Below are 27,938 nucleotides of genomic sequence, written 5' to 3' on the forward strand. Positions count from 1 at the left end.
GACTGCGCTGCCTCTCCCCCTCATCCAGCCTTCGCTGCACGCGGTCTATGAAGATCGACTCCACGGGGCGGTCCGGATGCGAGCGATTAGAAGGCTTTAGGGCAATGACGTATCGTGACCTGAAGTTTGAGGCTGGGAGGAGTGGCTTTGGAGAAGGAGGTACAACACGGAGGGGAGAGAGAGTACAGGCACGGCTGGGGCCGAGAATCGCCCTTCAGGGTGAGACGGCGCACAAAACGAGTGGTGGGGTTGATAGACTGCACGAGTCCTGGGATTTGATAGCCCGGTGTGTTCTGGGAGCTGTAGTGATGGTTTCTTTAATGGCACTGAATGGACTACAGGGCATCAAGACAATCATTTGAAACAGGATATAGCCGGGACTTAAAAGGTTAATGACCGGGCGACGTAGATGGAGGTGCAGACGCAACATGGGAGGGCTGCACGGTGAAGCGAGAGAGAGTGGCTGCGGCTCGCTTTAGGGTCTCGTTCGGGGTAGTAAGCGCTACGCATGAGGAGGAAGGTGGGTACCGTAGAAGGTGATGGTGAGATAAGATTGAAGTGGGGGTTTGACATACGTGCAGTTGGCGAGCTGACAGTGGGGATGCCGGAAGGGTGATGGAGCTGGTCAGACTTCAGAAGTGGAAAGAGAGGGGTCAAACTAGCAAGTCGGACGAGAGAGTGATAAAAAGTGAAGGGTGGGCAGGCAGAGATGGCGAGACGAAGTGAGACCGGGAAGCGAAGATTGTGTTTCGGGTCAAATGGAAATAGAGTGAGGGGGGGAAAAAAATGGGACGTGCCCATGCGTACTGATGGGGGAGGTGGCAGATAAGACCCTGAGGTAGAAAGCGATGTGGTGTATAGAACGTGCAGAGCAGGCAAATGGGAGGATAGAAGAGAGTGACTCGGGGAGAAGGCGAGTTAAGTGGATGGAAGGAGTTGGAACAATGGGGGCAGAGAGCCAGGGAGAAAAAAACACCCGCTTGGATATCAGTAACAAGATATTTGATCCTTTGAAAATGAAGAACACTCGGCACCGGCTGTTTTGGACAGCCGTCCCAGTTGGACTGGCTCGCGAGCCGTCCCAGTTGGACTGCCTCGCATGACTGGTTTCTTATCTTTATGGGGCCATGTGTTTGGCCCCATAAAGATAAAAAAAAACTTTTACGCCAGCAGTAAGTCGGGGCAGCCAGTCCAACTGGGACGGCTCTAAAAGAGAAAAGTGTACGTCACTAGACGCTCTTTTCCAATGGCTGGCCACCGTTTAGCATCAACGGCGACGCCAGCCAATGGAAAAGAAGGGCGGGGCTTAAAGCCCACTAGAGAAATCTCCTAAAGTCATTAAATCTCGCAGTCTTACGCCAGGCGAGACCTAAAAATGGTGCCTGCGATACAAGCATGCCTCATGGTGCGCGCACACACACCTATTAAATGACAGCAATGCCACTGCTCTTTTTTAGGTCTCGCCTTGCTATCGCGTAAGCGATCACAAAGCAAGACTATTGTAAGCGGGTTTGATAAGTGCTCCCAAAAAGCGGATTGCATGGCTAGCACGCGCACAATCACGCGCATCGTGCCGCCATGCAATCCGCCTTTTGGGAGCACTTCAAAGGGTCCGCTCCACCGCCCCCAAGAGCGCGCGCGCCACGCTCTGCCGGGCTGGTTTTTTTCTTGTTCTTCTTCCCACTTTGGCAATGGTGGCCGCGAAGCAAGTATAAACCATTAGCTGCCTTGCGCAATGGCGATAGCTTTTTTGGCTTCCCTCCAGCGTAGCAAAATTTTTGGTTAGCGCGTGCTAACTGGACCCAGCCGTTTCCTTGCTCACCCTCGCCCAATTGAAAGTATTCTTTTTTAGAACATAGCCATAATAAGATTCCGAATATGTCCCCTTTCGTTTTTTTGCCCCTCGTAGGTGTCATCATTAGCTGCCTTGCGCAATGGCGATAGCTTTTTTGGCTTCCCTCCAGCGTAGCAGAATTTTACGGTTAGCGCGCGCTAACTGGACCCAGCCGTTTCCTTGCACAGCCTCGCCCAATTGAAAGTATTCTTTTAGAACATAGCCATAATAAGATTCCGAATATGTCCCCTTTCGGTTTTTTTTCCTCGTAGTAGGTGTCATACATTTTTTTCTGAGGGGAGCTTTGTCAAGCAATGCTCTTCGCTGTCCTAACAGCCAACTGTCAGCATCTTGTTTAAATTTATATAGCGCTCGTCACCCACCCTCTTGCCAGCCAACACTCGGCGCTTCTTCACTGACCCTCTTCCGGTTAAAAGTTAACACCTCTTCACAGACCCTCTGTCTGCTACCAGTCGCATAGCTGCGAAGTTTCCAGATTGCTTATTCGAGACATTTTCACAATTTCAGTGCAATTATGAGTGACAATTCACCGACTAGGAGTGTCACTTTCTCGCAAGCAAAACCAAGCAATGAAGACGAGGGAAACATAAAAATATCCATAAATTTAACTCATTTGAGCAACGAGAAACTCTAAGAAGATCACGTTTTAAGGCTGCTTTTGTGTGACAGTTCCAAGCTTGCAGTGAGCCGGTGTGTGACATTCACAAATATGTGTCACTTTGAGAGGCACAGTGTCAAGAGCAGGAAAAACGATATGTGTCTAATGAATCTTTCGCCCATTTTGGTCTAAAAAGTACATTCTGCGACGTTCCAAAGTGACTAGGTAATGTATGAAATTGACAGAGCTCGGATGGAGCAGAGTTTCACTTAAGTCCAAACAGCCAGCCTAAACAGCCTGGCACAGTTGGGTACAGGAGATGGGGTACATGGGCAAATGCAAACTACAGACCATGAAAACGCATAGCGCGCACCAGCTGTGAGGGAGTCTATCATAATTACTGCAGCTCCCCCTGGGGCCTTCACTGCTCATTACAGCCTGACTCTCAGAGTTAGACTGAGCCAGCTCAGAACAGCAGCCTGACTAACAGCGCCATGAAACAGGATAGCCTGGCACGGTCACACTGAGAGGTTGTCATCACTGCAGCTGACCCTCTGTTCTCGCTGGCTGCACGTGAGTGTGAGGCTAATCATAACACACTGAAGGAGGCAAATGCTCAGATAAAGCGCTCAGTAAACTTCCGAGCCACAATCAAAACATCCTATGAGCTAACGCATCAACAAGCATTGGCATAGCCAATAGGTCTCGCTTTTGGGACCTTATAAGTGTTTACCCATGCAACAGTTGATGTTGTTGCACCATGGATATTGTGCTGCATAAGTAAATACTTATAAGGTCCCAAAAGCGAGACCTATTGGCTATGCCAATGCTGGTTTCTCATTTTAAGCTGTAAACATTTTTGCTAATGCTGTACAGCATGAACAATAGGCGCTGGTAGAGCCAAGAGGTCTCAACGAGAAGACATGTTGGCTTGCCACTGGTTGTTAAAATACCCCCCCCAGAGCAGTGCTTAAGCCAGTTTTCCGGAAATACCAGAAACAAAACGAGGAATGCCAAAGATGGAATATAGGGCCTAATGAGCAACAGAAGGTGGTGTAGTTTTGTCACTCATTAGGGTAGAAGTGGTATTTCATTCTCATACCAGCGTTTGGAAGATAATCGCCTCCCACACGGACTAATGGTGAGTGAATGTTGGTGTTATGGGCCCCACCAGCGAATGTATGGATAGTGTGTGTATGTGAGATCCTTGGTCTGTGATAGAGGGAGGGATTTTGCACTCCACGCCGGAGCAAGGTCAGACCCTAATACTCCTGTGGGTGGAGCTAAAGTCTAGTCCATGTATATTTTAAAGCACTGGTAACAGTACATTATACAGACAACTACGCCATTACGAAGTGCACGACCTTCCCTTACTAACACCCAGTCTCACTGTATACCGGTCTCCTTTCTGTTCACTCAATAAGCAGCCACTGTGGCCAGCTCTCACTTCATCACGGCTGTATATATATATATATATATATATATATATATATATATATATATATATGTATGTATGTATGTATGTATGTATGTATGGATCCTCTTATGCTCCCCCACCACACTCCAGGCCAAGTCTGCACTCTCTTCTCTTCCCTATATTGTCTCATGTCACAGCATCCCCTCATTCAGTCTTTCATCTGCTCTTCCCCAACTCTTGAGGGTGAGGAAGTCTCCAGAGAAGGCCGCTACAACTCCTACCATCTGACTCAAGGAACAGATTTATCGGAGTGTTCGCTTGGCGTCTGTAGTAATGCGCCAGGACGTAAAGAATCAACAGGTGTGTTCTGCTGAAGCAGTAGCGCAATAGTGGAAAGACAGACCAAGGTAGAAGACTTCCTGAACAAACCTCTGTTGAAGAATGAACACAATGCTTTCCTGCTCTATTATTAGCCTTTGCATTGACCACTCAGCTCCCTTCTGATGGAATTTACTGCTTCGTGTACGCGAAGGACACCTGGTGTATCTTCAGCTTATTGGATGAGGCGTCAGAACCATTACAAGCACTCTCCCTACTGCCAGGTGTGGAAGAGCCTAAGACAACACTACATCTGCTATCATGCTGAAGCATATCCCGTCACTCTATGGGAGGTCACCTGTGGACATTCTCTGGGTACATGGCAGAACCATTGCCAGAGGCATGGGGTGGCAGCACCTTACTAGAGTGTAAACTGTGCCCACAGATTGGTGCCCACACTGCCCTTCCTATTGGTCTCCTAAATGAAGAGTGGCAATGCCTTCATTCACATCTTCAAGGCTTGACCTTGCAATGGAGTACCTGTGTGTCTTCCTGCAATCTCCGTCCATGCAGTGGCCAGGCCAGAGTCCCAACGAATGATATCTGACCACTTGTGCTTCTTGCGGTGCTCTTTTCACTGGCATGCTGTTACCTGCTCACAAACAAATGATATCGGACCACGTGTCCTTCTTGCTGTGCTCTTTTCACTGGCTTCCTGTGACCTGTTCAGAAATGAATGACGTCCGACCACGCGTCCTCCATCCGGTGCTCTTTTTACTGGCTTCCTGTGACCTGCACAGAAACAAATGACGTCTGACCACGTCTCCTTCTTGCTGTGCTCTTTTCACTGGCTTCCTGTGACCATGCCCGGTTACTGAGCTTCCTATCTGGATGCGGTATGCTTTGAAGAATACTTTCAGAAATGTCAGCCGGTGAATCCCCAAGCTGTGAAAAGTTGCCTCTTGACTGGAGTTGGCTCCAAGTAGTACCCTATTTTTGTCATTTTGCATAAGCGACAAACAAAACTGCACAAACATTCAGTATTTCACCTCTTGAATATACATATTTATAAACATGTTTTGTGTACACAGATCAATGGTTGTCTTAGAAACTTCAGGAAAGGATCTCATGTCCTGCATCAGTAAGCCAAGTGGAGATCCAAATATAATCATTAAAACAACGAATAGTAGAAGTGCCTCCTTCCAAGACTCGCCCTGGAATTAAACAACAGTCATAAGAGAGGCATGCTTGCTTGCCGAAACTTCCAGTGTGCAGCGGCTGTTCGGTTACCTTTCGCCCATTAATGAGTGTAATTAATGCTTATTCACCTGTCCTGCAGCAGCCCTTGTGTAGTCACACCAACATTCCAGCTAAGGTGCCTTGGCAACTGCCCTCTGCAGAGACAGACAGACAGCCTCCAATAGGAAAGAGAGTGAGCAGGCAGGGAGCAGGCCTGAGACCACTCATCATGCCGTAGTCTATGGAAAAACCCAGCCAATACCGAACGCAATGCGGAATTGCCACACTAAGACATGCCCTCAATGATGAACCATTTTTGTGAAATTAGGCTTTACGCCGCAGTCATTGATTTTCTACTTCTTGGTGGGGGCAGGTGGCATCTCACCCATCACAAGCCTCCCTTAGTACGTACGATACCTCCCACTTTAGCCCCAAAATGGAACATTATCACAGAGAAGGCTGAAAAGTACTATAGGAAGGAAAAGTAAAATATCATCGACATTTGCTAAACGTCCGGGGCCACTTTCTTTCGCTTTCCTCTCAGAGCAACGAGAGCGGAAAGTGACGGGCGGGAGAGAGGCCGGAGGGGGTGGAGATAATGGGGAGGGAACCTAAATACATTCTAAAAACACTGTCTGACCAAGCGTGCGTCCTGCCTCACAGCTGCCACCGTCCGCGCAGCTGCTCGCTCCCAAGGCAATACTCCATGGGAGTAAACGTTTGAAAAAAGGTCGGACATACACCCACGATTACCCATTTGCAGGATACGATTTTCAAATGGCACACACAAAAGCCAATCCAAAAGCGTGGGAGGAGTCAGACCCCACAAGTACATACAACAGATTGCAAGCGCTATAAGCTCGACCTAAAAATGGGGGGGGTTGTATTTTCCCCATAGACCTTAAGTAAAGCAGAGGCATTTTCAGGAGAGAGGCTGCTAAAATAAAGCAGTTTTTGCTTCAAACTGTAAGTCTCCCCTCTGAAGTCGGGCCTGTTGTCATCTATGGCTCTGACAGTTTTCAGGGCTGTCCAGATTGGCTCATACGAAGCAGCAGGGACAAAGTGATGAATAGGAGGCAGAGGAAGGAGGAGTAACAAGTAAGCAGGCAGCAGATGTGTCAAGTACCTCTGCTTTTGAAATACACATGGCCCTCCCTCCTGTGCTGACAGGACCCCGCCCTTTGTTTTCTGGGACCTGCTGCCCTTTAACCATGGTCTGTTGTTTGTGTTGCCCTATATACCTTGAAGTGCTTTACTTGAGCTGCTGTTACATTAAATTAGTAGTTTTTCAGAGCTGCTGAGGTATCTTAATTTGCCCAGAATCACAGGATGTTGAGCCGATGCTGGGACTCAAACCTGGTTCCCCAGTCATTAGCTTTGTCTCCAACACCACAGCCTCTCCTCTAAAATGCCCCCAGTGCCTCGTCTGCCACCTCGTGATTAACACCCCTGCCCGAACAATCCCAGGACACTCATGGTCCCCCTCTCCCACCCAGTCCGCGCTCCCATTCTCGAGTCAACTGTATATCCGACACTCCATTTTCCCCCTGCTGTCCTGTGCACGCACCTTAGTAACAGTGGATGTCCGATGCCAGAGAGAGCAGGGTTTTCGAATTAAGATATGCACTTACTGGCAGTAGACACCCCTTTGTCCACGGTGTGTTGCTGGGGTCGACCTACTCTCGCTCTATTCTAAGATTGTTTGACCTTTTATTTCCTGGACTCCATGATTTGGGTACATTTATATTTCTCTTGCCAGCTGCATTTCCCTCCAATTGAACTCAATTATTTATTAGGATTTGGAACTCAGAGGAGTTCCACATAAAAACATATACAAACAACTCCAATTTACCAGATCAACCGACACTTATAACAAGCTAATAAACACACAGCATCAGGAATTAGTTTTCATGAAACGATACAAAATTCTTTTTTGCATGTGAATTGCAAAGAGGTGCGATGTGAGCACAAAAACAGTTTCAGAGTCCTTTCAAATACAAAGCTAACAAGGGCAGGGCAAAGCGAGTTATACCATTAGATTCTTATACGACTATGGCTGTGCATTTACGAGGATGCCAAGATACATTTATAAAAGTGCATTTAGTTCAACATGGATTAGGATACAAAGGGATTAAAAAGTTCTAAATTTCGGTATACAGTACACAGTAACTAGCAGCTTAAAGGATGACAAAAAGTGAGAGTGCTCGAGCATGGAAAAAAAAGCTAAAATCCTTTAAGAAATCTGATTATTCAGTCTACATGCACAAGGACTAACAGATACAATTTTCATGGATAATAGATATTCAATTGTACATGACGGCATTCATAGCAGCATACGGGGAGATTAAAGTGCAAGAGCGCAACTATAGCACCAATTCCAAAAACCCTAAAGTAGTCAATATAAAACATATCATACCATTAAACTCTATAACAATTTACAACCTTCTGATAAAAACAACGCAAAGGTACTACTTATAAGATTCATTAGATTTTGCTCAGAAGGGAACCTGTGCGCCTACTACAACTAAACAGGGCAACATAGTCTTTCTCTAATATAGATTTAAAATGTTTTATTAAAAAGCTAACAATTTTGAAGCAAACTGGTTCGGGGGGGGAGGGGGAAGACAATTTCGGGCCTCCTCAGCTGTAGCAATGTTATACTTTAGGAACAAACGTCTTAGATATTGACGCTGTGAAGGTAGTAGTAGGAGACAGACAAATACGACATTATTTAAGTCCTGCACACAGGTACCACATAGGTGACAGTCTATCCTGCTTAGAAAGACCCTCCCAAGCTCCTGTTAATATTCACAAGGGAAGCAAATCAGCCGGAGCAACAAGATGGTTCTGCACACTCCATGGGGGAGATTCCATATAACATAAGGGTGGGCTGTTTATAAATAAAACTCCCACCTATCATGTCGTGATTGGAATGCGCTGCACAGAGTGCGGTATCTCTTTTACGAGAGACTTCGTAAATAGTTTTTTTAATTGGAGTTTTCATAACCTGTTTAGGAGGAGCGCCTGTGCCACTATTTTCCATATCAAACAACTGTACAGCTTTTTCGCAATTCCTAAAGAGAACATGTCCTCTCGCATTGCTACCCGTAAAGGGTTCTCAATACTGTTCAGTAGTTTCCCTCCAACATCCTCTGGTATTTTTGCCCTCTACACTTCTGTTTCACTAAGGTTCTCTCTATAATCTGTGTGCCTTTTCACAATACTAGACCACTGGTACCTCAATTCGTCCTCAATTTCGTCCTTGGGTCTCGCTATAGGCCTCTCCAGATGTCCCTATTCTAATATCTGGCCAGCCCTGCTCTCTTGAATCTTGCCTAGTGATTCTTTCAATAATACACAGCTCAAGTGTCTGCTCTCTCCACCTCAATCTAGCCTGGCCCTCTCAGGTCTGCCTTGGTGCCATCTGTGAGTCTCATGACATTCCCTTCATCGATACAGGTATTATGCTATTAAAAGAGAAACTCTCAGACCTGCACTTTCCAAGCTAGATATTGTGCTCCTTTGTGTAGTCAGCCTCTCTCTTCTACTGCTCTTCCTGCACACGTTTGAAACTGATACATTTGCTTTGCCATCAATGCAGTGGATTATTTTAATACTTTGTCCCATGGGGGAAGTACAGTTTTTAAAAAAATCCACACCCTTGTGGCTTATGGATATTCTCAGCATATATGTGACCACCAGGTTTACAGGGGCCAAAGGTAAGCATGAGCAATGCCAGGTAGATATTGCTATTCACTGAATATTGCTGGCATTCTCCTAGTCCATCGTTTACCTGCCTCTGACCCATCGCCGTCCTTGCTCCTGGGCCACCATGATTAATTAAGGAGTCCTCTGCTACAAGTTATGGTTCTGTGTAAAAGCTTCAGCCACCACCATTTCAGAGCGGTCTCACAGATAAACCATATTTCAGTGGATAAGTCTGCTGTAACAGTTTCATGAAGTTAAAATCTAGGTTTAAAATGTGTGAATGGGCCAGTACGAGCACACAGCTCTGTGTAATCAATCCAGCCATCACTTGGTGAATGGGCAGGATGCAATACCAACCCAGAGACGGCTTCAGGTGGGTCTGGCAGGTTAAAGCTAACTATGCCTGATGAGATAATCGTCCTTGAAGACTCAAGGTTACCGTTGTGTGCCTGGGATAAAGCAATCACCATTTACAAAGGGGAATCAATACAAGCACCAAACAAGGGCTGATTAACATGGACTTTTATACCGCAGTTGTTTCTTTTAGACACAAATGTAGCCTGTGCCGGAAGTTCTTGGGCTCATAAGAGGCCAAAAATCAGATGGTCACTAAATGTTAATATGACATGGAAGTGTCTTATCCATGCTACCTTAAATTTCTGGGTCTGATATTACTAAATAAACCCCTTAGATGTGCCTGCATACCAAGACCTGTACTAAGTGGGCAGCATCATCAGCAGACACCAGGCATGTGAAATATGTCTCTCCGTGCCAGAGTTTCAGGAAATACATGTTAAATAAACTTTCACAGACGACTGATGTGCATATGGCTGGGTCTGAACTGGGTGGCGAAGTGAGCTGAAGAACAATGATGAATTCAACCTAGCTCTGTGACTGGGGGTGAGTGTCTGAAACATTTCAGCGCACCATCCCTCATCCCAAACTCTGCTAAAGAAAGCCTCCCTTGATCCGGAGGTCCTAAAAAACTTCCGTCCGATCTCTCTGCTTCCAGCCCCTGCGAAGATGCTTGAGGCACATCTAAACAAGCATCTCGCTGCCTTTGTGGAAGGCTCGGGCTGTTTGGACTTTTCCCAGCACGGATTCAGGAGGGAATACAGTACTGAGTCGGCCCTCACTATCGTGCTTGATAAGATCCGCACTAGAGTGGATGGGGGCCAGACCACCCTCCTGGTCCTGTTAGATCTAACTGCGGCCTTCGACACCCTCTCCCCCCTCAATACTTATACATCGTCTGAGGGAGGTGGGGGTGAGGGACGCAGCCCTAGATCTGTTGACCTCCTTCCTTGAAGGAAGGGAACAAAGAGTCAAGCTGGGAGAGTTCCTATCTCCATCCCGACCGGTGCTATGTGGGGTCCCGCAGGGGTCGGCCCTTAGTCCGACCCTATTCAACATCTACATGACCCCACTGGCCAGATTAATTAGAACTTTCGGGATGGAGGTAGTCTCTTATGCAGATGACACCCAGAACCTCGTCTCTCTTTCCCATTCAGATGTACCAACTGCCTCCAATTTCAGATCTTGTATGGAGGCAGTTGGTCAGTGGATGGTTCAAAATTCACTTAAACTGAATGGGGAGAAGACTGAGGTGATGGTGTTTGGAGGGAATGAGAACATCTGGTCAGCCAGTTGGTGGCCTGATTCGCTGGGAGTATGCCCTTCCCCCACGATATCTGCTAGGAATCTTGGGGTGATGATAGATCCTGCCCTGGATATGGGCGGACAGGTTAGTAGAACCATCTCTACCTGTTGGGGCTTAATTCATACCCTGCGAAGAATCAGGAAATATCTCTCCCTGCAGTCCAGAAAGCAAATAGTTGTTGCTCTCATCGGCTCACGACTGGACTACTGTAATGCGCTGTATGCGGGGCTAAATAGGAGCCTACTACAGCGCTTGCAGGTAGTCCAGAATGCCGCTGCTAGATTTGTTCTGGATGTTCCCAGACGCTCCTCAGCCACTCTGGCCAGGAAAACACTGCATTGGCTACCGGTAGAATATCGAGTACGGTTTAAAGTCTTATGTATGACCTATAGAGCCATTGCAAGGAATAGCGACATGGGAGTTGGCTCTATCATCTCCCACTATACTCCTGGAAGGGACTTGCGTTCCTCCAGGAAACTGCTCCTGACAGTCCCCCGTATACGAAGAGCTAGGTGGGGTGGCAGGGCTTTCTCCACTTTGGCTCCTAAGTGGTGGAATGATCTTCCTTTGGATCTCAGGTCGTTACCTTCCCTACAGAGATTCCGAAGTGCCCTTAAAACTCGCCTCTTCCTGCGAGCCTACGTGTAAGGCTGTACATTTATATCTCTATTTCTTTTTGTTAGGCGCCTTGAGACCTGCGGGTTATTGTCTTGCGCAATATAAATCTTTTATCATCATCATCATCATCATCTCCTTGTGTTTGCTTCATTCCAAACAAAACATAAAGTAGGCTGAAATCAAACTAGCTTGGCCACAGAACACCAATCTACAATTCCACGAGGGGGGCGGGAAGGAAGATTCCAAATTAACCTACGACTAGGACAAGATGGTTCCTAAGGAGCCACTTGTGGGAAGAGAAGGTGGCGATCTAGATGTTAGCAAATATTCGAGATCTGAAAAACATGAAGGGGGACACTTCTGGGTCGCAACACAAAAGGAGGGTGAAGGAGAATCCAGGGGCAAGGACAGTGTCTGCTGCAGGTGATGGGAGCGGGATGAGTCGACCCGGAGGAGGCAGGTGAAACAATAGACAACAGATTCCAGCAGGAGCCAGAGTACAACACTCCAGGAGGAGTGTAGTTACTTGCCTGTTAGTATCTTTCCCACTGTCTAGAATGTCTAGCAACCACAGAAAATTGATCTCAATCAGCCACAATGAAAGATCAAATTATATTTGCCTTTCAGGCAACAAAAAAAATACATATATAAATATAGAAATATAAAAACTCATAATAAATCAAAGTCTTTAACTACACTAATCGGGAAGCAGGGAGCCTCTTTGCTAAATACACTACATTAGTAGAGTTGGACTGTACCCGCAAATTAGAGCACTATGCAAAGGAGTCAGAAGATGAAGTTTATCTTCTAACTGGTTAACTTTAAATGCTTACGCAGCAAAATATTTCATAGAAGATACTTTTGACAAAGCACCAGCATTGTTTCTTCTTCTGGAAAGTCTATGTCTACATGCCTTCACTTTACAAGTATACAAATCCTACAACATGTTATCATGACGGCAAAGTAAAAAGAACGCAAAAAGACAATCAGTGCCAACAGCACAGTCTCTTTATGGCAGGCTAAAGCATCCAAACCGCAAGCACTCCCTAAAATAAAAAAAGTCAGAAAACGAACAATAAAATGTTATGTCAGCAATCCAAAATACATAAAGAACGCAACATTGTTTCAAATACAAGCTGAAACTCATTTTAAGCCTCCAGGACTTAAAAAGAATTACACAAATGAGGCAACGTAAGCATCCATAAAGCGCTACGGTCTTGCTAGACAGCCTTCCAAGCAATGACAAACCATGAAAAACCCATGAAGGCCAACGGCTGAAGAGGGCTGGCCCAAAGCCCACTCTCTCTGTACCTCTGCTTACAGTACTTTTTTTAAAGAACGGATGACCCAAGTTAGCGAGTTTGTGCTGTTTTTGCTGCCTGTGCTGGACTCTTGGCCTGTGTGAGTGAATGTTGCACTGCTGCTACTGCCCATGCTGTAACCTCTTCTATGTGTAGAAGAAGCTTGCTGTGCTGCTGCCCGTGCATGTGAGAGAGATTGAGGAGAGTATATTTGTTAGAGGGAGGGGGGGGGGGGGGGAGTGTGTGTGTGCATGTCTGAGAGCGAGAGCCCTCGAGTACTTTCCATGTGCCTGTAGGAAGCTTGCAATGGTGCTACCTGTGCAGAACCTGATCCGTCTATGTAAAATAATGTTTCACTGCTACTGAACATGTACAAGTATCTGCAAAAAACTGTGTGCATCCGGGGAACTTGCATTGGTGCTGCATGGGCTGTACCATGAGTGTGAGCCAGTATGTGAGAGAGAGAGCCCACTGGTATGGTTCACTATCTTTTACGTGTCTGTAAGAAGCTTGCATTGCTGCTGCAAGTGCTGCACCTCGTCTGAGAGTGCGACTAAAGCCTCAATTGTTGATCAGCGTGTTTGCTGTGTGGTGAGGCTACATCGTGCAGTCAGCTTGTGCTGCACAATTTCAGAGACAATGTTGTTGCAATCAAAAGCACAAGTATGCTGCATACTACTACATACATACAACTATTTCTTAGCACACAAGCTTAACCTGCATTAGAGCAAGAAAAGTCACTTAAATGAATGTACTGGCCACGGGCTGATAAAAATTTGAAGAAGCTACACAAGCTGCAAAACATACAAATCTGGACCAGATTTTGGTACAATATGCCATATCAATATTACTTGCTAAAGGATTGTCCGACGAATGTCTAATAAGGCAGAATCCACGTGATATTGTCAGGATAACTACACAGATAAATTAATTCAATGTACATTATTTTTAAATGTATCTTATACGGATATCCTTAAATCTGGCAAGGATCTGGCTATTTATGGACAAGCTTGTACACCTAATTCAGACCCATAAGTGAGCCTTTGTGCATCACTTACCGCAGTCCCATGGGGAAATGGATTATCTTGTTCACCAGCGAGACATTCGAAGCCTGAAATGGTTTCCTCTTCTCCTCGAAGTCATGGTCCAAACAGATCCTCCAGCCAAAGGTTGGCACTCTGTGTCCATGCACAACACCCTCATACGATTCCATTAAGCTTCTTGTGGCCATGGTGCAGTGCTAAAAACCAACAAAGCCGCTTCCTCTGCTCCTTTGTTGCCAATCTCCAAGACTTCAGCCAGAGGAGCGCTTTTCAACTTAAATCTTTCACCATGGCAGAAAAGACGACCTAAAAAAGGTCAATATTAAATAGTACAAGTCACGCCTATAGTGCAGGGTGGCCCAGCCGAAGCTCGCAACAACTGTACGACAGTAACTGAGTGGAAGAACAGGGTAGTTCTACAGAGCCTCATGCCTCAAGGTCTCAGATAAAACAAGAAAGGAAGGGGTTCAGAAGAGTGATCATCCAGTCAGGTGCAAGGCTCTAAGCAGACTCTGGATGTGTTCTTGCCAATAGCAGAACCATTTATCTCAGAAATGGATGTCCAGTGGCAGAACCTGATCAGAAATAATATGTCCAACTGCACAAACGTTGGCACATCACGTTCTGTGGGTCAGTTTACTCCACTTCAAAGGGATGTGGAATGACGAATTCAGGAAGAAACAGTGTTCATCTCCAGCCCCTTCTACAGGTAACCGCATACGACAGTAAGACTGGGCAACCTCTGATGTTTTTGGGGAAGAATACAGAGAGCTAGACTTGGGTCAGCCTTTTTTGATGGACCTGGCGCCGTCAAACTGCTTGATGGGATCAGAAAACGTTCTCCCCATGTGGACGATCATCTGTTCTCTAGTTTCAAACTCAATCACTGTAGGTCAGCCCAATCAAGAGTGGAATTACGATTGCAACAAGAGAGGCCCACCTAGCAGGGCATCGGAGAATGATGGGCAGCACCCAAATAGATGTTCCATTAGTAAGGAGAGTGTATTCATTGCCTGGTCCTCTTATCAAACCCCATGTACTGCTCTCAGCCTTTGCTCTCGCCCAGACTTCCCGTGAAATGAATGCCTTTCAGTCAGAAGTCCAACCGTCGTCCTCACATGTCTCGTGGATACCCATCAATGTGGCTGGTCGATACCCATGGAGGTTGGCTGTCCGAACCCACCAGTCTCGGAGGTGAAGGTCTACTACCCCTACGGTCTTTCTATAGTAGCTACAGGTGTCATTTAGAAAGGGCACCCTCTACCTCCTAGGCTCGGAGGTCAAAATTCAACCAGTTACATACGTCTATAACCGTTTCTGCTCCATGACATCACACCTTGAGAAAATATGCAGGCTTGCTGTCCTCCGCATTTGCGTCACTCCATGTTGTCCCAATACCCACACAACGCGTCTCTGCCAGCCTGTGACTGGTTGTTAGTAATTCAACACTTGTCTACAACCGCTAGACTCTCAGCATCAAGAACAGACTGTCCCTCGCCCTGTGCCATTGCAACTCTCTAACCCAATTACACAAACGTTTCTTGGTCTCAGACTCACAAGCAGTGTTTCACTCATTGTCACATGCCAACTTTATAGCCATTCTCGCTGTTCGTCAGTATGGCTGTCACTTTGGCACAATCAGTCAAAAATAAGCTAGGGCTCTGTCAGTGTCACTGTATGTCGGTGACAAAGAGTCTCTTGTGCATATTCAGTCGCCAGTTCTAAAATATTATTACATCCTGTATAACTGGGTGTCCCTCTCTCAGCATTTAGCACTCTCAGGCGTCTCACTCAATGTCCCTTTCTGTGTCTTATTGTATTTCAGCTGCAGCGTGTATCCTCGGTCTCTGGCAGTCACCACCTCACCCTGCGTCACAGGCTGGCAGTCTCAACTTAAACAGCTAGCCGCCAGTCACTCCTCGCCTGTCAGTCGTTCACCGTCTGTCGCGGTTAGTGCCTCTCGGGGCCCTGGAGCTCAGCCATTGCCCGTCATTGAGTGCCCGAGTCTCTCACTGTCACCCCCCCCCCCTTCTGTCGGTGACGGACAGGTAACGTTGTGTCTCAGCCCCGTCACCGGATACCGTGACAGCCTCTGACGATGGCTGTGTCTGACCCTGCAGTGGAGGGTCACTTGCGGTCACTGTGGTAAGTCATCTGCCTTCAACCGGGAGATGCCACGCACCCTTGCTGTGGCTGCCCCTTCTGCCCTCGGATAGGGGCATCCACGTCTTTAGGAGATGCCACCAAGCCTCTGGCACTTCTGTTAGGGGTCACTGGCTTCACTTGTCCCAGGAGCCGTCACCTGCCACTGGTCCCTCCTGCCGGGAGCCGTCTCCTGCCCTGGTCCCTCCTGCCGGGAGCCGTCACCTGCCCTGGTCCCTCCTGCCGGGAGCCGTCACCTGCCCTGGGTCCCTCCTGCCGGGAGCCGTCACCTGCCCTGGGTCCCTCCTGCCGGGAGCCGTCACCTGCCCTGGGTCCCTCCTGCCGGGAGCCGTCACCTGCCCTGGGTCCCTCCTGCCGGGAGCCGTCACCTGCCCTGGGTCCCTCCTGCCGGGAGCCGTCACCTGCCCTGGGTCCCTCCTGCCGGGAGCCGTCACCTGCCCTGGTCCCTCCTGCCGGGAGCCGTCACCTGCCCTGGGTCCCTCCTGCCGGGAGCCGTCACCTGCCCTGGGTCCCTCCTGCCGGGAGCCGTCACCTGCCCTGGTCCCTCCTGCCGGGAGCCGTCACCTGCCCTGGTCCCTCCTGCCGGGAGCCGTCACCTGCCCTGGGTCCCTCCTGCCCTCAGTCTGCAGCGGTCCCCCCCTCTGCAGCCTCTCCCGGGTGGGTCTGTGCCCTCTGTGGGTGCCCCCCTCCCTGACCCTGCACCGGCCCTCTCTCCCTGTGGACACTGCTGGGCCGGTTTCCTCCCAGCCCTTCCCGCTGCAGCTCCAGGGTCCGCGGGAGATGCTCCTGCGGGTCCGCGGGGGCGGGCCCTCCTTCCAGTGCGGGGGGCTGAGGGAGGGAGCTAGGCAAGGGGAACACGGGGTCCCAGTGGAAGCACAACACAGGCACACACCGATTGGCTGGCTGCAATAGCCCGCCCCGGAAGTGACGCTTCATAGGCCTAGGAAGACACTACCGTCGCCGTCTATTGCCCCGGAATAGACCATCTCTGCTCCGGATGTGAAGGTCCAACCGCGAGAGAGCCGGTTTAAGAGGCCGGTGACCGTGCGTGCTCGTCTAGCAGCTAGAGTTTAACGAATATATTAATTACTCTGAAGCCACACCCCCTATGCCTGACGTCACCATTGCATGCACACACACATACACAACAATCCTGTCCGAGCGGGGTTGGCAGTGTCCTTTCGGATGACGTCAAATCCGGGGCGGGACATTCCCCCTAACCAATCACATCACAAGCTTCATGTGTCGGTGGCACAGCTCTCCACGGTGTAAACACCCCTTCCCTGCTGACTTCAGGGTCTTTGTCGGGGGCCGGAGGTAAGGCTCTTGCAGGGAGGGTTGCATAAGCACACTAGCATTTACATAGCGCCTTGTAGTGTCTGTGCTGGTGTACTATTCTGTGTCCACACTCTGTGTTGGTGTGCAGTAGACTGTGTGTCCACACTCTCTGCGTGTCTGTGCTGGTGCGTAGTATACTGTGTGTCTGCACTCCCAGTATGTCTGTGTTGGTGAGTGTGCAGTAAGTATCCTGTGTGTCTCTGCTGGTGTACTATTCTGTGTCCACACTCGGTGTTGGTGTGAAGTAGGCTGTGTGCCCACACTCTCTGTGTGTCTGTGCTGGTGCGTAGTATACTGTGTGTCTGCACTCCCATATGTCTGTGTTGGTGTGCAGTAAGTATCCTGTGTGTCTGTGCTGGTGTACTATTCTGTGTCCACACTCCGTGTTCGTGTGCAGTAGGCTGTGTGTCCACACTCTCTGAATGTCTGTGCTGATGTGTAGTAACTATCCTGTGTGTCTTTGTGTGTCTGTGCTGGTGTACTATTCTGTGTCCACTCTCTGTATTGGTGTGCACTAGGCTGTGTGTCTACACTTTCTGTATGTATGTGCTGGTGTGCAGTATCCTTTGTGTTCACCCCCCCCCCCCTCCCTGTCTGCGTTGATGAGCATTATGCAGTGTGTCTATGCTGGTGTGCAGTATCCTGTTTGTCCACCCTCCCTGTATGTCTCACAGGTGTGCAGTGCCCTCCCTGTCCACCTTCATACATAATTCTGCACTAGTTTGCAGAATCCTGTGCGTCTGAGGTTGTGGGCAGTATCCTCTGTGTCCAGCCTCCCTGTATGTCTGCACTGGTGTGCAGTATCCTGTGTGTCCACCCTCTCTGCATGTCTGCGCTGGTGTGCTTATCCAGTGTACAGACTCCCTGTATGTCTGAGCTTGTATGTATTATCCTGTGTGTCCACCTGCTCCCTGTGTCTCTGAGCTGGTGTGCAGTATACTGTGTGTTCCCCTCCCCGTATATCTATGCTGGTGTGCAGTATGCTGTGTGTCACACAAACAGTATGTCTGCGCTGCTGCATAGTGTCCTGTGTGTCCTCACACCCTGTGTCTGTGCTGATATAGTGGTCTGTGTCCACACACTGTATGTCTATGCTGGTGTGCAGTGCTCTGAGTGTCCACACTGCCAGTATTTTCACGCTGGTGTGCAGTATGCTGTGTTTCCGCGTTCCATGTATGTCTGTGCTGGTTTGTACTATCCTGGTGTGAAGTATCCTGTGTGTGCCCGTGTCCTGTATGTCTGCACTCGTTTGTAGTATCCTGGTGTGTAGAATTCTATCATCCTGTTCCGTGTATGTCTGCTCTGCTCTATATCATCCTATTTGTTCCCTCTCCCTTTGTCTTCTCTTGTGTCTAGTAACCTGTGCGTTCCTAGTCCATGTATGTCTGAGCTAGCATGTAGTATTACGTGTGTCCCGTTCCCTGCATGTCTAAGCGGTGTGTTGTATCCAGTGTGTTCCCATTTCCTGTATTTCTAAAATGACGTGCAGTATCTTGTGTGTCCCATTCCCTGCATGTCTGCGCTGGTGTCTGGGATGCTGAGTGAATGGTGTAATAGATTATTGGTGGGTGGTCTGCAGTGACAGCTGGGAGGTAGAGACAAGTGGAGGGAGGATTCGGCCCTCACAAGACCTACCTTCTGTTGCCCTAACCTAAGGGCCTGCCAAAGTCATCATTTTTTTCTTCTCTGTAATGTTTTCCCTTTTTCCTTCTATTGCCATTGTGGTTTTCAATTGGTTCAGTTTTTGATGTGCTGATAGATTAATGCAGACTGTGTTTTATGTGAAATGTTATGTCCAGTTAACGATTTTATGTGGGTATGAAAAAAGTCACCATTTGTTTACATTTTGCTAGTCTGCTGCTAAAAGTAAATTTCATAATTCATTCACAAAGCTTTATTTCGACAGTTTGTCATAAAAGCACAACAATACAACACATAACAATCAATAAATAACACATATACAATTACAAGGTAAAAAGTTATTAAATTCCATGACTGTCTAATATCTAAAAAAATTAAGAAGAGTACATTACTGTAACAACTGTTTTCTTACAGATCTTATCCTCCAAGCCCAGCCCAAAAATTTAGCCAAGCAACAGGCATAGAAGGGACGGGCGTCTGAACGTAATATGCGTAAAGCTTCCAGACAGGATCTTGTGCCTAGACACCTACATAAGGGCTTTAACCATCTCGACCTGGGCACAGAATAAGCATAGCACTCAAATAACAAATGGGCTGTAGACTCGACCCTAGAATCACAAAAGGGGCAATAGGGTATAGTTTGGTATGGAGGTTTCCAAGTAGACGTGAACAGACCTAATGGAAGAACGCCCACCCTAAATTTAAAGTATAATGCTCTGTCACCCGGGTTAAGGATTGAATCCAAGTAGGGTTCTCTGCAAGGGATCTCCTTAACCAAGAAAAACTGGGCGACAGATTTACAATGGTTAGGGTTACACAACCTCTCATTATCCACCCAGAGCCAATAGATCTTCTTAAGCAATTGTTTTGAGGGTGCTGTTCTATTTGCCCAGGCATCTCCTAATCCCAGGTCCAAAAGGAGACGCTTAACCTCCCTGAGCCAGGTAACCTTATGCCAGCCAGATAAGGATAGAATTTCGCTAAGGGCATCTGCATAACTACTCAGTTCAGGGACATTCCATATCCTGGCCCATAATAAGAGAGGACGTAGCCTAGCTTGCTCACAAATTGGGCGTGTGCCTGCGTCTAACAAAAGAGGAATAGTAGGGGTGCTATGGGGTAACCTCATAAGATCTTTGTGGAAATTATTTTCGAGGTATGTCAAGGTGTCAACACTCTGTATACCCCACAGTTCAGCACCATACAATGCTGCACTCACCACCCTTGCCCTATAGATATCAAGCAGTGCCCCTATAGGTTTTAAAGCTGAGGCACGATGTTCCTTGAGCAGGGCCCCTGAAACTCTCTTGTGTGTCAGAAACACCTTCTGGTGGTGCGCCTTCCAACTCATATTGGCACACAAACGAATACCAAGGTAGTCAAATTCATTGACTCTATCCAAAGGAACAGAGTCCAAGGTAGGGGGAACAACCGTTTTCCTGGGAGGATTAAGAACGAGGAATTTGGTCTTGCTTATGTTTATAGACAGGCCCTTGGTATCACAAAAGGCCTTAAAGCTAGAAAGCAACTTTTGGATACCTACTGGTGACTTGGAAATTAGGAGGGTATCATCCGCAAACAGGAGCGTAGGAACTTTCCTACCAGCCAAGGATGGAGCATCTGACGGCTGTTGAAGCAGATGCTCCACCACTCCGTTAACGTATAGAGAAAACAGAGTGGGGGCGAGCACGCAACCCTGGCGGACGCCCCTGTCTACGGAGATACGAGATGTTTTATCCCCCTGGGTACCCCATCTAATCTGGGCAAAGTTGCTTTCATGAAACTTTATAAGCAAGGCCAGCAAATAGGGAGGTATGCCCAACCTATCTAAGACATTCCATAGTTGGGCTCGAGGGACCAGGTCGAAGGCAGTTCGCAAGTCTATAAAGACCAAGTACAAGCTGCCCCCACCCAGCACAACCACCTTCCAGTAAATCATTAAAAGACGGAACGTCTGCTCGATAGTACCCATCCCAGATCTGAAACCTGCCTGGAAATCTGACAAAACCTGGTTTTCTTCAACCCACTGCAGGATCCTACCTAGAACCACTTTGCCCGCAACCTTTTGCGTTGAATCAAGCAGGCTAATAGGGCGATAGTTAGCTGGGTCGTCCCGACTGCCTTTCTTAAAAATGGGGACGACCTCAGCACCACTCCATGAGTCAGGAAGAGAACCACCCAACACCGCCTCATTCAGAAGAGCGGCAATTAATCTACTCCACAATGATGGATATTTCTTCAACAAGTCCCCCGGAATTCCATCGGGACCAGCAGCCTTACTAGAAACAATACGACTGATTGCCCCTTCAACTTCCTCTATGCTGAAGGGGGAGGCATTGGTAGAAATCTCAGGTGGTAGGCTGGCATGAAGGCCCGTTTTAAGGATGGGTACCCCACTTTGAACAGAGTACAATTTGGAAAAGTGGGCAAACCAGAGATCGCCAGAAATATTACAAGTGAACTGCGAATCAAGGGGTTTGTCCCTGGCTCTTAGCAGATCCCAGAACCCTTTGGAGTCTTTTCTGGTACTTGCCTCCGCTAAATCCCACCAAAAGCTAAAGTCATGGGCCTCCTTCGCCTCTGCCACAACTTTTTTATAGAGATTCCTCGCCAATCTGATGGTGCCTGGATCCTTGTTTTTAACTGCGGTAATAAGTTCCCCCTTGGCAACCCGACATTTTGAAGAATACCATTTATTTCTTGCCCTGGGAGCACCCTTCACAGAAACCTTTGCGCTGGATTGAGGTATAATAAACAAATCGCTTAGCACCACAATGGTTTCTGTGAATAAAGGTAAAACAGATTGGCTGGAGACACCCAGGGCATCCAGGCGCTGCCCTGCCGCTAACATTGCGGTCCCTGCCTGTGCCATCCTTCCCTCATCCGCTTCTACTTTAGCCCATTTTAGGCGCCTACCACAGGCCGAGGGGTCAAGCTCATGGGAGGTTTTCCACTTGTAGGGAATCTTATTTTGACTTCCCACCTGCCAGGGCGGAATCAATGATAAGGAGAGAGGATTGTGGTCACTATCACAAGACGCAATGACCTCCATATCATAATGGAATGCCCACAAATTATAATTCAGCACAACATAGTCTATTCTGGAGGTACGGCCTATCCGGTTGTAAGTGTGCGCACCCAGGATATCCGATTTAGATCGGCCGTTAGTTGGTCTTAAGTCATGTTCCATACAGAGCGCGTTGATGTCTACCGCACTCTGGGTCCACTTGGGAATCGGATCTAGGGTCAGGATGGGAATACCTCTCCTTGTGTCCTCATCCCAAGTATCCAGTATATCCTCCACAGCCAATGGCTCAAAACAGCAATTAAAGTCGCCTGCCAGAAGAACATAAGAGTCGATACTGCAGGCGGCTAAATCGCTGCCCAGACCTGTAGAGGATAATGTGGATGACCCGCCCCTGGCCCCCCTTAGATAAAGGTTAAAGACTTCCAACTTCCTACCCCCTGGGCATAGAATGGTTATCCTCTGGAGATCAGGAGAATGCGTGGGCTTTTGAGTGACACTTAGACCTAGAGCAATGTTAACCCATATGAGAAGGCCACCTGACGGGCGACCTTTACCTCCATTTTGGTGGGAAGCTGGAACAAAGTAAGTCGTGAAGCCCACTCTATGCCTAGGCTCAAGACACCAGGTTTCCTGCAAAAGACAGATGTTGTAGGGGGCCAGAAAGGCATTCATTCTGGAATTTCGAAGTTACGGGCGAGCCCTGCCACATTCCAACATATGATCTTTATCAAGGGGTCGGCAGAGGTAGTCTGTCTTGGAGGGTCATCTAATGTGGCCAATTTAATCACAGGACCTGCCCCCCCCGCAGCAGATCTATTTGTCCTAGATAATGGCTCAATCTGATGGTAATAGGGAGCCATTGTTACATCAGTCAGCTTCCTAGCTAAAGGAACATGCTGGATTGAGATCGTGGGAAACGGGCAAGGTAGGGCCAGTTGGTCCATTACAGGTTGAGAATCAGAAGAATACAGCGTAATCGAGGCCGCCTCCATAGATGGAACAGACAGCATTCCCTCTGAAGTTGGTGGGCTAACAGCCGAGGGTTCGGTCACACAAGGAGAGGAAGATGGTTCATTATGCCCTAGTACCAGTGGTAAAGGATCCTGGGGAACAGGTTGACATGCCAGTCAATCTACCTCCTCAAGCCCAGTAAACCGATTAGAAGTGGAAAAGACATTCCAATTTATGGGGAAAACTTGGGATTTTTTGGGGTGGCTCCTCCAGTTGCGGTGGTGTACTAGAGACCAGTCCTCATCACGTGTAGATCTAAGACACGGTGGATAAAAGAAGGACAAAGGCCTAGGTATAACGAGAGAACCTTCGCCAATGGGCCAGGAACAGATGTGGTGTACCATGAAAGGATCTTCAAAGGTCACCACTATGCAATCCCCAGCGCTAGATTTCCTTGAGGGGCCCACCCAGGGGGTTCTACGTACCATTAAAATTCTACTTCTCTGACCATTAGGGATTGGTCTATTCGCATTGAGCCAATGGATTGTCTTATTCTTCAGAGACCAATGGTTCTCGTATTGGCCATTTCCTAACTGGGGGACATTCGTCAGCACAACCACATAATCATTAGCCTCTGGAGGGAGATCGATAAAACCCCCTCTAAAGTTATTCTTAGCAGGAGGGCTCTTGGTTGATTGGAGCACCGCTTCCCTAGGAGGGGGTCTATGCAACACACCTATATTAGGTTTAACTACTGGTTGGGGGGTGGGACATTTAGGAGCTTTAGGTATAGAGGCGGTTGAGCTATGATGCCCAGCCGCAGGCCCCGATGTAGGCACCGATCGTGCGATAACTGGTAAAGGAGGGGAAGGTTGTGGAACTTGAGGGATCATATCATGGGGAAGAGGCTCAGCAACAGGAAAACCCTGGTTTTCTAGACTTCTCAGACCGAGAGTGGCCAGAGCAATAATGCTCTTTTCCATCTCGAGTAAATGGTTCTCAATGCGTGAGAGTCTAAGATCAAGAGGAGAAAGAAGTTTCTTAAGGGTTTCCCAAACTAAACTTATAAATTCCCCTTCGTTCCTGTCCCCACTCTCAACATGTATGCCCTCTTCTCCTGCCTCAATAACCAAGGAGGTGGTCAAGGAAGCAGGAGCTGGCTCATCTTTAACCCCCTCAAAATGTGAATGTTCCCCGGTCACACCCCCTCCTATAGGATTTGAGACCGGAGCACTAGTCGCATTCAGATGTTCAGTAATCACAATTTTGGCCTTCTTACGACGGTAAGCAGACCGAGAGGTGCATTTTCTTTTAGCTTGATGGGCTCTACTAAGAGTGTGCCTAGAGGAGAACATTGCCGAGGTAGGATTATTAGAACCAGTATCTTGCTTGAGAGGGGTTATGGACCGGTTCGCAGCACTATCCTGAATCAGTGGCTCCAATGTGGGGGGTAGTACAGAGAAAGCCGGAGTGTGGTGGACATCAACATGTGTAACTACACAATGGGGGATAGCTGGACGTGGCGGGGTAACCGCTGTGGCTATATTGCCCAGGGAAGATTTTTTCGACAAATCGATTACCTGGGACAATCTCCTAGCGGACGCCAATTCCAGGGAAACACGAGTCTGGAGTTTGGAAATTTCATGGTCTATAGCTGTATTGGTACGAGTAATAAAATCGTCCATAGGACCATTGATAGGAAGACCACCAATTGGGGCCTTGCTCCGTGTTAACCTGCTAGACATAGCTCAACAACCAACAGGGGCAACCCCCAACCTTACTGTGTGGATATGATAATAATAAATTGTATAACAATTACACTCGCACAGACTAGTTTGAACAATACAAAAGGGGGTAGACCAGACCTCACAGACCTCGAACGGCCTCAAACGGCCCGCTCTTTGCCCGGTCTTCGCCCCGGGGTACGCCCCGCACGCGTCCCGCTTACGCGTAGGCGGGGAGACAGTTATAGTAATCGAGGAGGGAGTGGCCGGGAAGAGCCAGCAGCTGCAGCAAATAATCAGCAAGGCAGTAGGGCTGCTGGTACTCGCAGTCCCGGGGACCCGTGTGGAAGAAGAAAGTCACCACTCCCGCACTTCTCCGCCCAACAGATACCTCCGGTGAGTTGAATGCTGGTAACAAAGTTCGTGGACCAAGACAGATTCCGAGCGGCTCCCGCGAAGCGGGGGCCGCGAGGCGCTTTATAGTGGGAGGGAGGGGCCGGGAAGAGCCAGCAGCTGCAGCAAATAATCAGCAAGGCAGTAGGGCTGCTGGTACTCGCAGTCCCGGGGACCCGTGTGGAAGAAGAAAGTCACCACTCCCGCACTTCTCCGCCCAACAGATACCTCCGGTGAGTTGAATGCTGGTAACAAAGTTCGTGGACCAAGACAGATTCCGAGCGGCTCCCGCGAAGCGGGGGCCGCGAGGCGCTTTATAGTGGGAGGGAGGGGCCGGGAAGAGCCAGCAGCTGCAGCAAATAATCAGCAAGGCAGTAGGGCTGCTGGTACTCGCAGTCCCGGGGACCCGTGTGGAAGAAGAAAGTCACCACTCCCGCACTTCTCCGCCCAACAGATACCTCCGGTGAGTTGAATGCTGGTAACAAAGTTCGTGGACCAAGACAGATTCCGAGCGGCTCCCGCGAAGCGGGGGCCGCGAGGCGCTTTATAGTGGGAGGGAGGGGCCGGGAAGAGCCAGCAGCTGCAGCAAATAATCAGCAAGGCAGTAGGGCTGCTGGTACTCGCAGTCCCGGGGACCCGTGTGGAAGAAGAAAGTCACCACTCCCGCACTTCTCCGCCCAACAGATACCTCCGGTGAGTTGAATGCTGGTAACAAAGTTCGTGGACCAAGACAGATTCCGAGCGGCTCCCGCGAAGCGGGGGCCGCGAGGCGCTTTATAGTGGGAGGGAGGGGCCGGGAAGAGCCAGCAGCTGCAGCAAATAATCAGCAAGGCAGTAGGGCTGCTGGTACTCGCAGTCCCGGGGACCCGTGTGGAAGAAGAAAGTCACCACTCCCGCACTTCTCCGCCCAACAGATACCTCCGGTGAGTTGAATGCTGGTAACAAAGTTCGTGGACCAAGACAGATTCCGAGCGGCTCCCGCGAAGCGGGGGCCGCGAGGCGCTTTATAGTGGGAGGGAGGGGCCGGGAAGAGCCAGCAGCTGCAGCAAATAATCAGCAAGGCAGTAGGGCTGCTGGTACTCGCAGTCCCGGGGACCCGTGTGGAAGAAGAAAGTCACCACTCCCGCACTTCTCCGCCCAACAGATACCTCCGGTGAGTTGAATGCTGGTAACAAAGTTCGTGGACCAAGACAGATTCCGAGCGGCTCCCGCGAAGCGGGGGCCGCGAGGCGCTTTATAGTGGGAGGGAGGGGCCGGGAAGAGCCAGCAGCTGCAGCAAATAATCAGCAAGGCAGTAGGGCTGCTGGTACTCGCAGTCCCGGGGACCCGTGTGGAAGAAGAAAGTCACCACTCCCGCACTTCTCCGCCCAACAGATACCTCCGGTGAGTTGAATGCTGGTAACAAAGTTCGTGGACCAAGACAGATTCCGAGCGGCTCCCGCGAAGCGGGGGCCGCGAGGCGCTTTATAGTGGGAGGGAGGGGCCGGGAAGAGCCAGCAGCTGCAGCAAATAATCAGCAAGGCAGTAGGGCTGCTGGTACTCGCAGTCCCGGGGACCCGTGTGGAAGAAGAAAGTCACCACTCCCGCACTTCTCCGCCCAACAGATACCTCCGGTGAGTTGAATGCTGGTAACAAAGTTCGTGGACCAAGACAGATTCCGAGCGGCTCCCGCGAAGCGGGGGCCGCGAGGCGCTTTATAGTGGGAGGGAGGGGCCGGGAAGAGCCAGCAGCTGCAGCAAATAATCAGCAAGGCAGTAGGGCTGCTGGTACTCGCAGTCCCGGGGACCCGTGTGGAAGAAGAAAGTCACCACTCCCGCACTTCTCCGCCCAACAGATACCTCCGGTGAGTTGAATGCTGGTAACAAAGTTCGTGGACCAAGACAGATTCCGAGCGGCTCCCGCGAAGCGGGGGCCGCGAGGCGCTTTATAGTGGGAGGGAGGGGCCGGGAAGAGCCAGCAGCTGCAGCAAATAATCAGCAAGGCAGTAGGGCTGCTGGTACTCGCAGTCCCGGGGACCCGTGTGGAAGAAGAAAGTCACCACTCCCGCAGTTCTCCGCCCAACAGATACCTCCGGTGAGTTGAATGCTGGTAACAAAGTTCGTGGACCAAGACAGATTCCGAGCGGCTCCCGCGAAGCGGGGGCCGCGAGGCGCTTTATAGTGGGAGGGAGGGGCCGGGAAGAGCCAGCAGCTGCAGCAAATAATCAGCAAGGCAGTAGGGCTGCTGGTACTCGCAGTCCCGGGGACCCGTGTGGAAGAAGAAAGTCACCACTCCCGCACTTCTCCGCCCAACAGATACCTCCGGTGAGTTGAATGCTGGTAACAAAGTTCGTGGACCAAGACAGATTCCGAGCGGCTCCCGCGAAGCGGGGGCCGCGAGGCGCTTTATAGTGGGAGGGAGGGGCCGGGAAGAGCCAGCAGCTGCAGCAAATAATCAGCAAGGCAGTAGGGCTGCTGGTACTCGCAGTCCCGGGGACCCGTGTGGAAGAAGAAAGTCACCACTCCCGCACTTCTCCGCCCAACAGATACCTCCGGTGAGTTGAATGCTGGTAACAAAGTTCGTGGACCAAGACAGATTCCGAGCGGCTCCCGCGAAGCGGGGGCCGCGAGGCGCTTTATAGTGGGAGGGAGGGGCCGGGAAGAGCCAGCAGCTGCAGCAAATAATCAGCAAGGCAGTAGGGCTGCTGGTACTCGCAGTCCCGGGGACCCGTGTGGAAGAAGAAAGTCACCACTCCCGCACTTCTCCGCCCAACAGATACCTCCGGTGAGTTGAATGCTGGTAACAAAGTTCGTGGACCAAGACAGATTCCGAGCGGCTCCCGCGAAGCTGGGGCCGCGAGGCGCTTTATAGTGGGAGGGAGGGGCCGGGAAGAGCCAGCAGCTGCAGCAAATAATCAGCAAGGCAGTAGGGCTGCTGGTACTCGCAGTCCCGGGGACCCGTGTG

At 49.4% G+C, this 27,938-nt stretch overlaps 2 protein-coding genes across 3 annotated transcripts in view; one reads left to right on the plus strand and one right to left on the minus strand.

Annotated features, from left to right (window-relative positions):
* GBA2 (glucosylceramidase beta 2) overlaps positions 1 to 16,830 on the minus strand; it is a 258,273-nt gene extending 241,443 nt beyond the window's left edge. The window contains exons 1-2 of the mRNA XM_085627706.1: positions 16,453 to 16,830; positions 13,773 to 16,124 (exon numbers count right to left, since the gene is read on the minus strand). Coding sequence (XP_085483832.1) covers positions 13,773 to 13,945 — 173 coding nt within the window. The 5' untranslated portion in view covers positions 13,946 to 16,124; positions 16,453 to 16,830. The remainder of the gene's footprint in view (positions 1 to 13,772; positions 16,125 to 16,452) is intronic.
* A 93-nt stretch (positions 16,831 to 16,923) lies between these two features.
* RGP1 (RGP1 partner of RAB6A GEF complex) overlaps positions 16,924 to 27,938 on the plus strand; it is a 163,934-nt gene continuing 152,919 nt past the window's right edge. The window contains exon 1 of one of the 2 annotated variants that reach the window (XM_085627710.1): positions 16,924 to 17,237. The gene's annotated coding sequence lies outside the window, so the exon portion shown is untranslated. The remainder of the gene's footprint in view (positions 17,238 to 27,938) is intronic. The other variant, XM_085627712.1, reaches the window with a different exon arrangement.

The sequence above is a fragment of the Triturus cristatus genome, chromosome 2_1 (genome assembly GCF_964204655.1).
Source record: "Triturus cristatus chromosome 2_1, aTriCri1.1, whole genome shotgun sequence".
Taxonomy (NCBI): domain Eukaryota; kingdom Metazoa; phylum Chordata; class Amphibia; order Caudata; family Salamandridae; genus Triturus; species Triturus cristatus.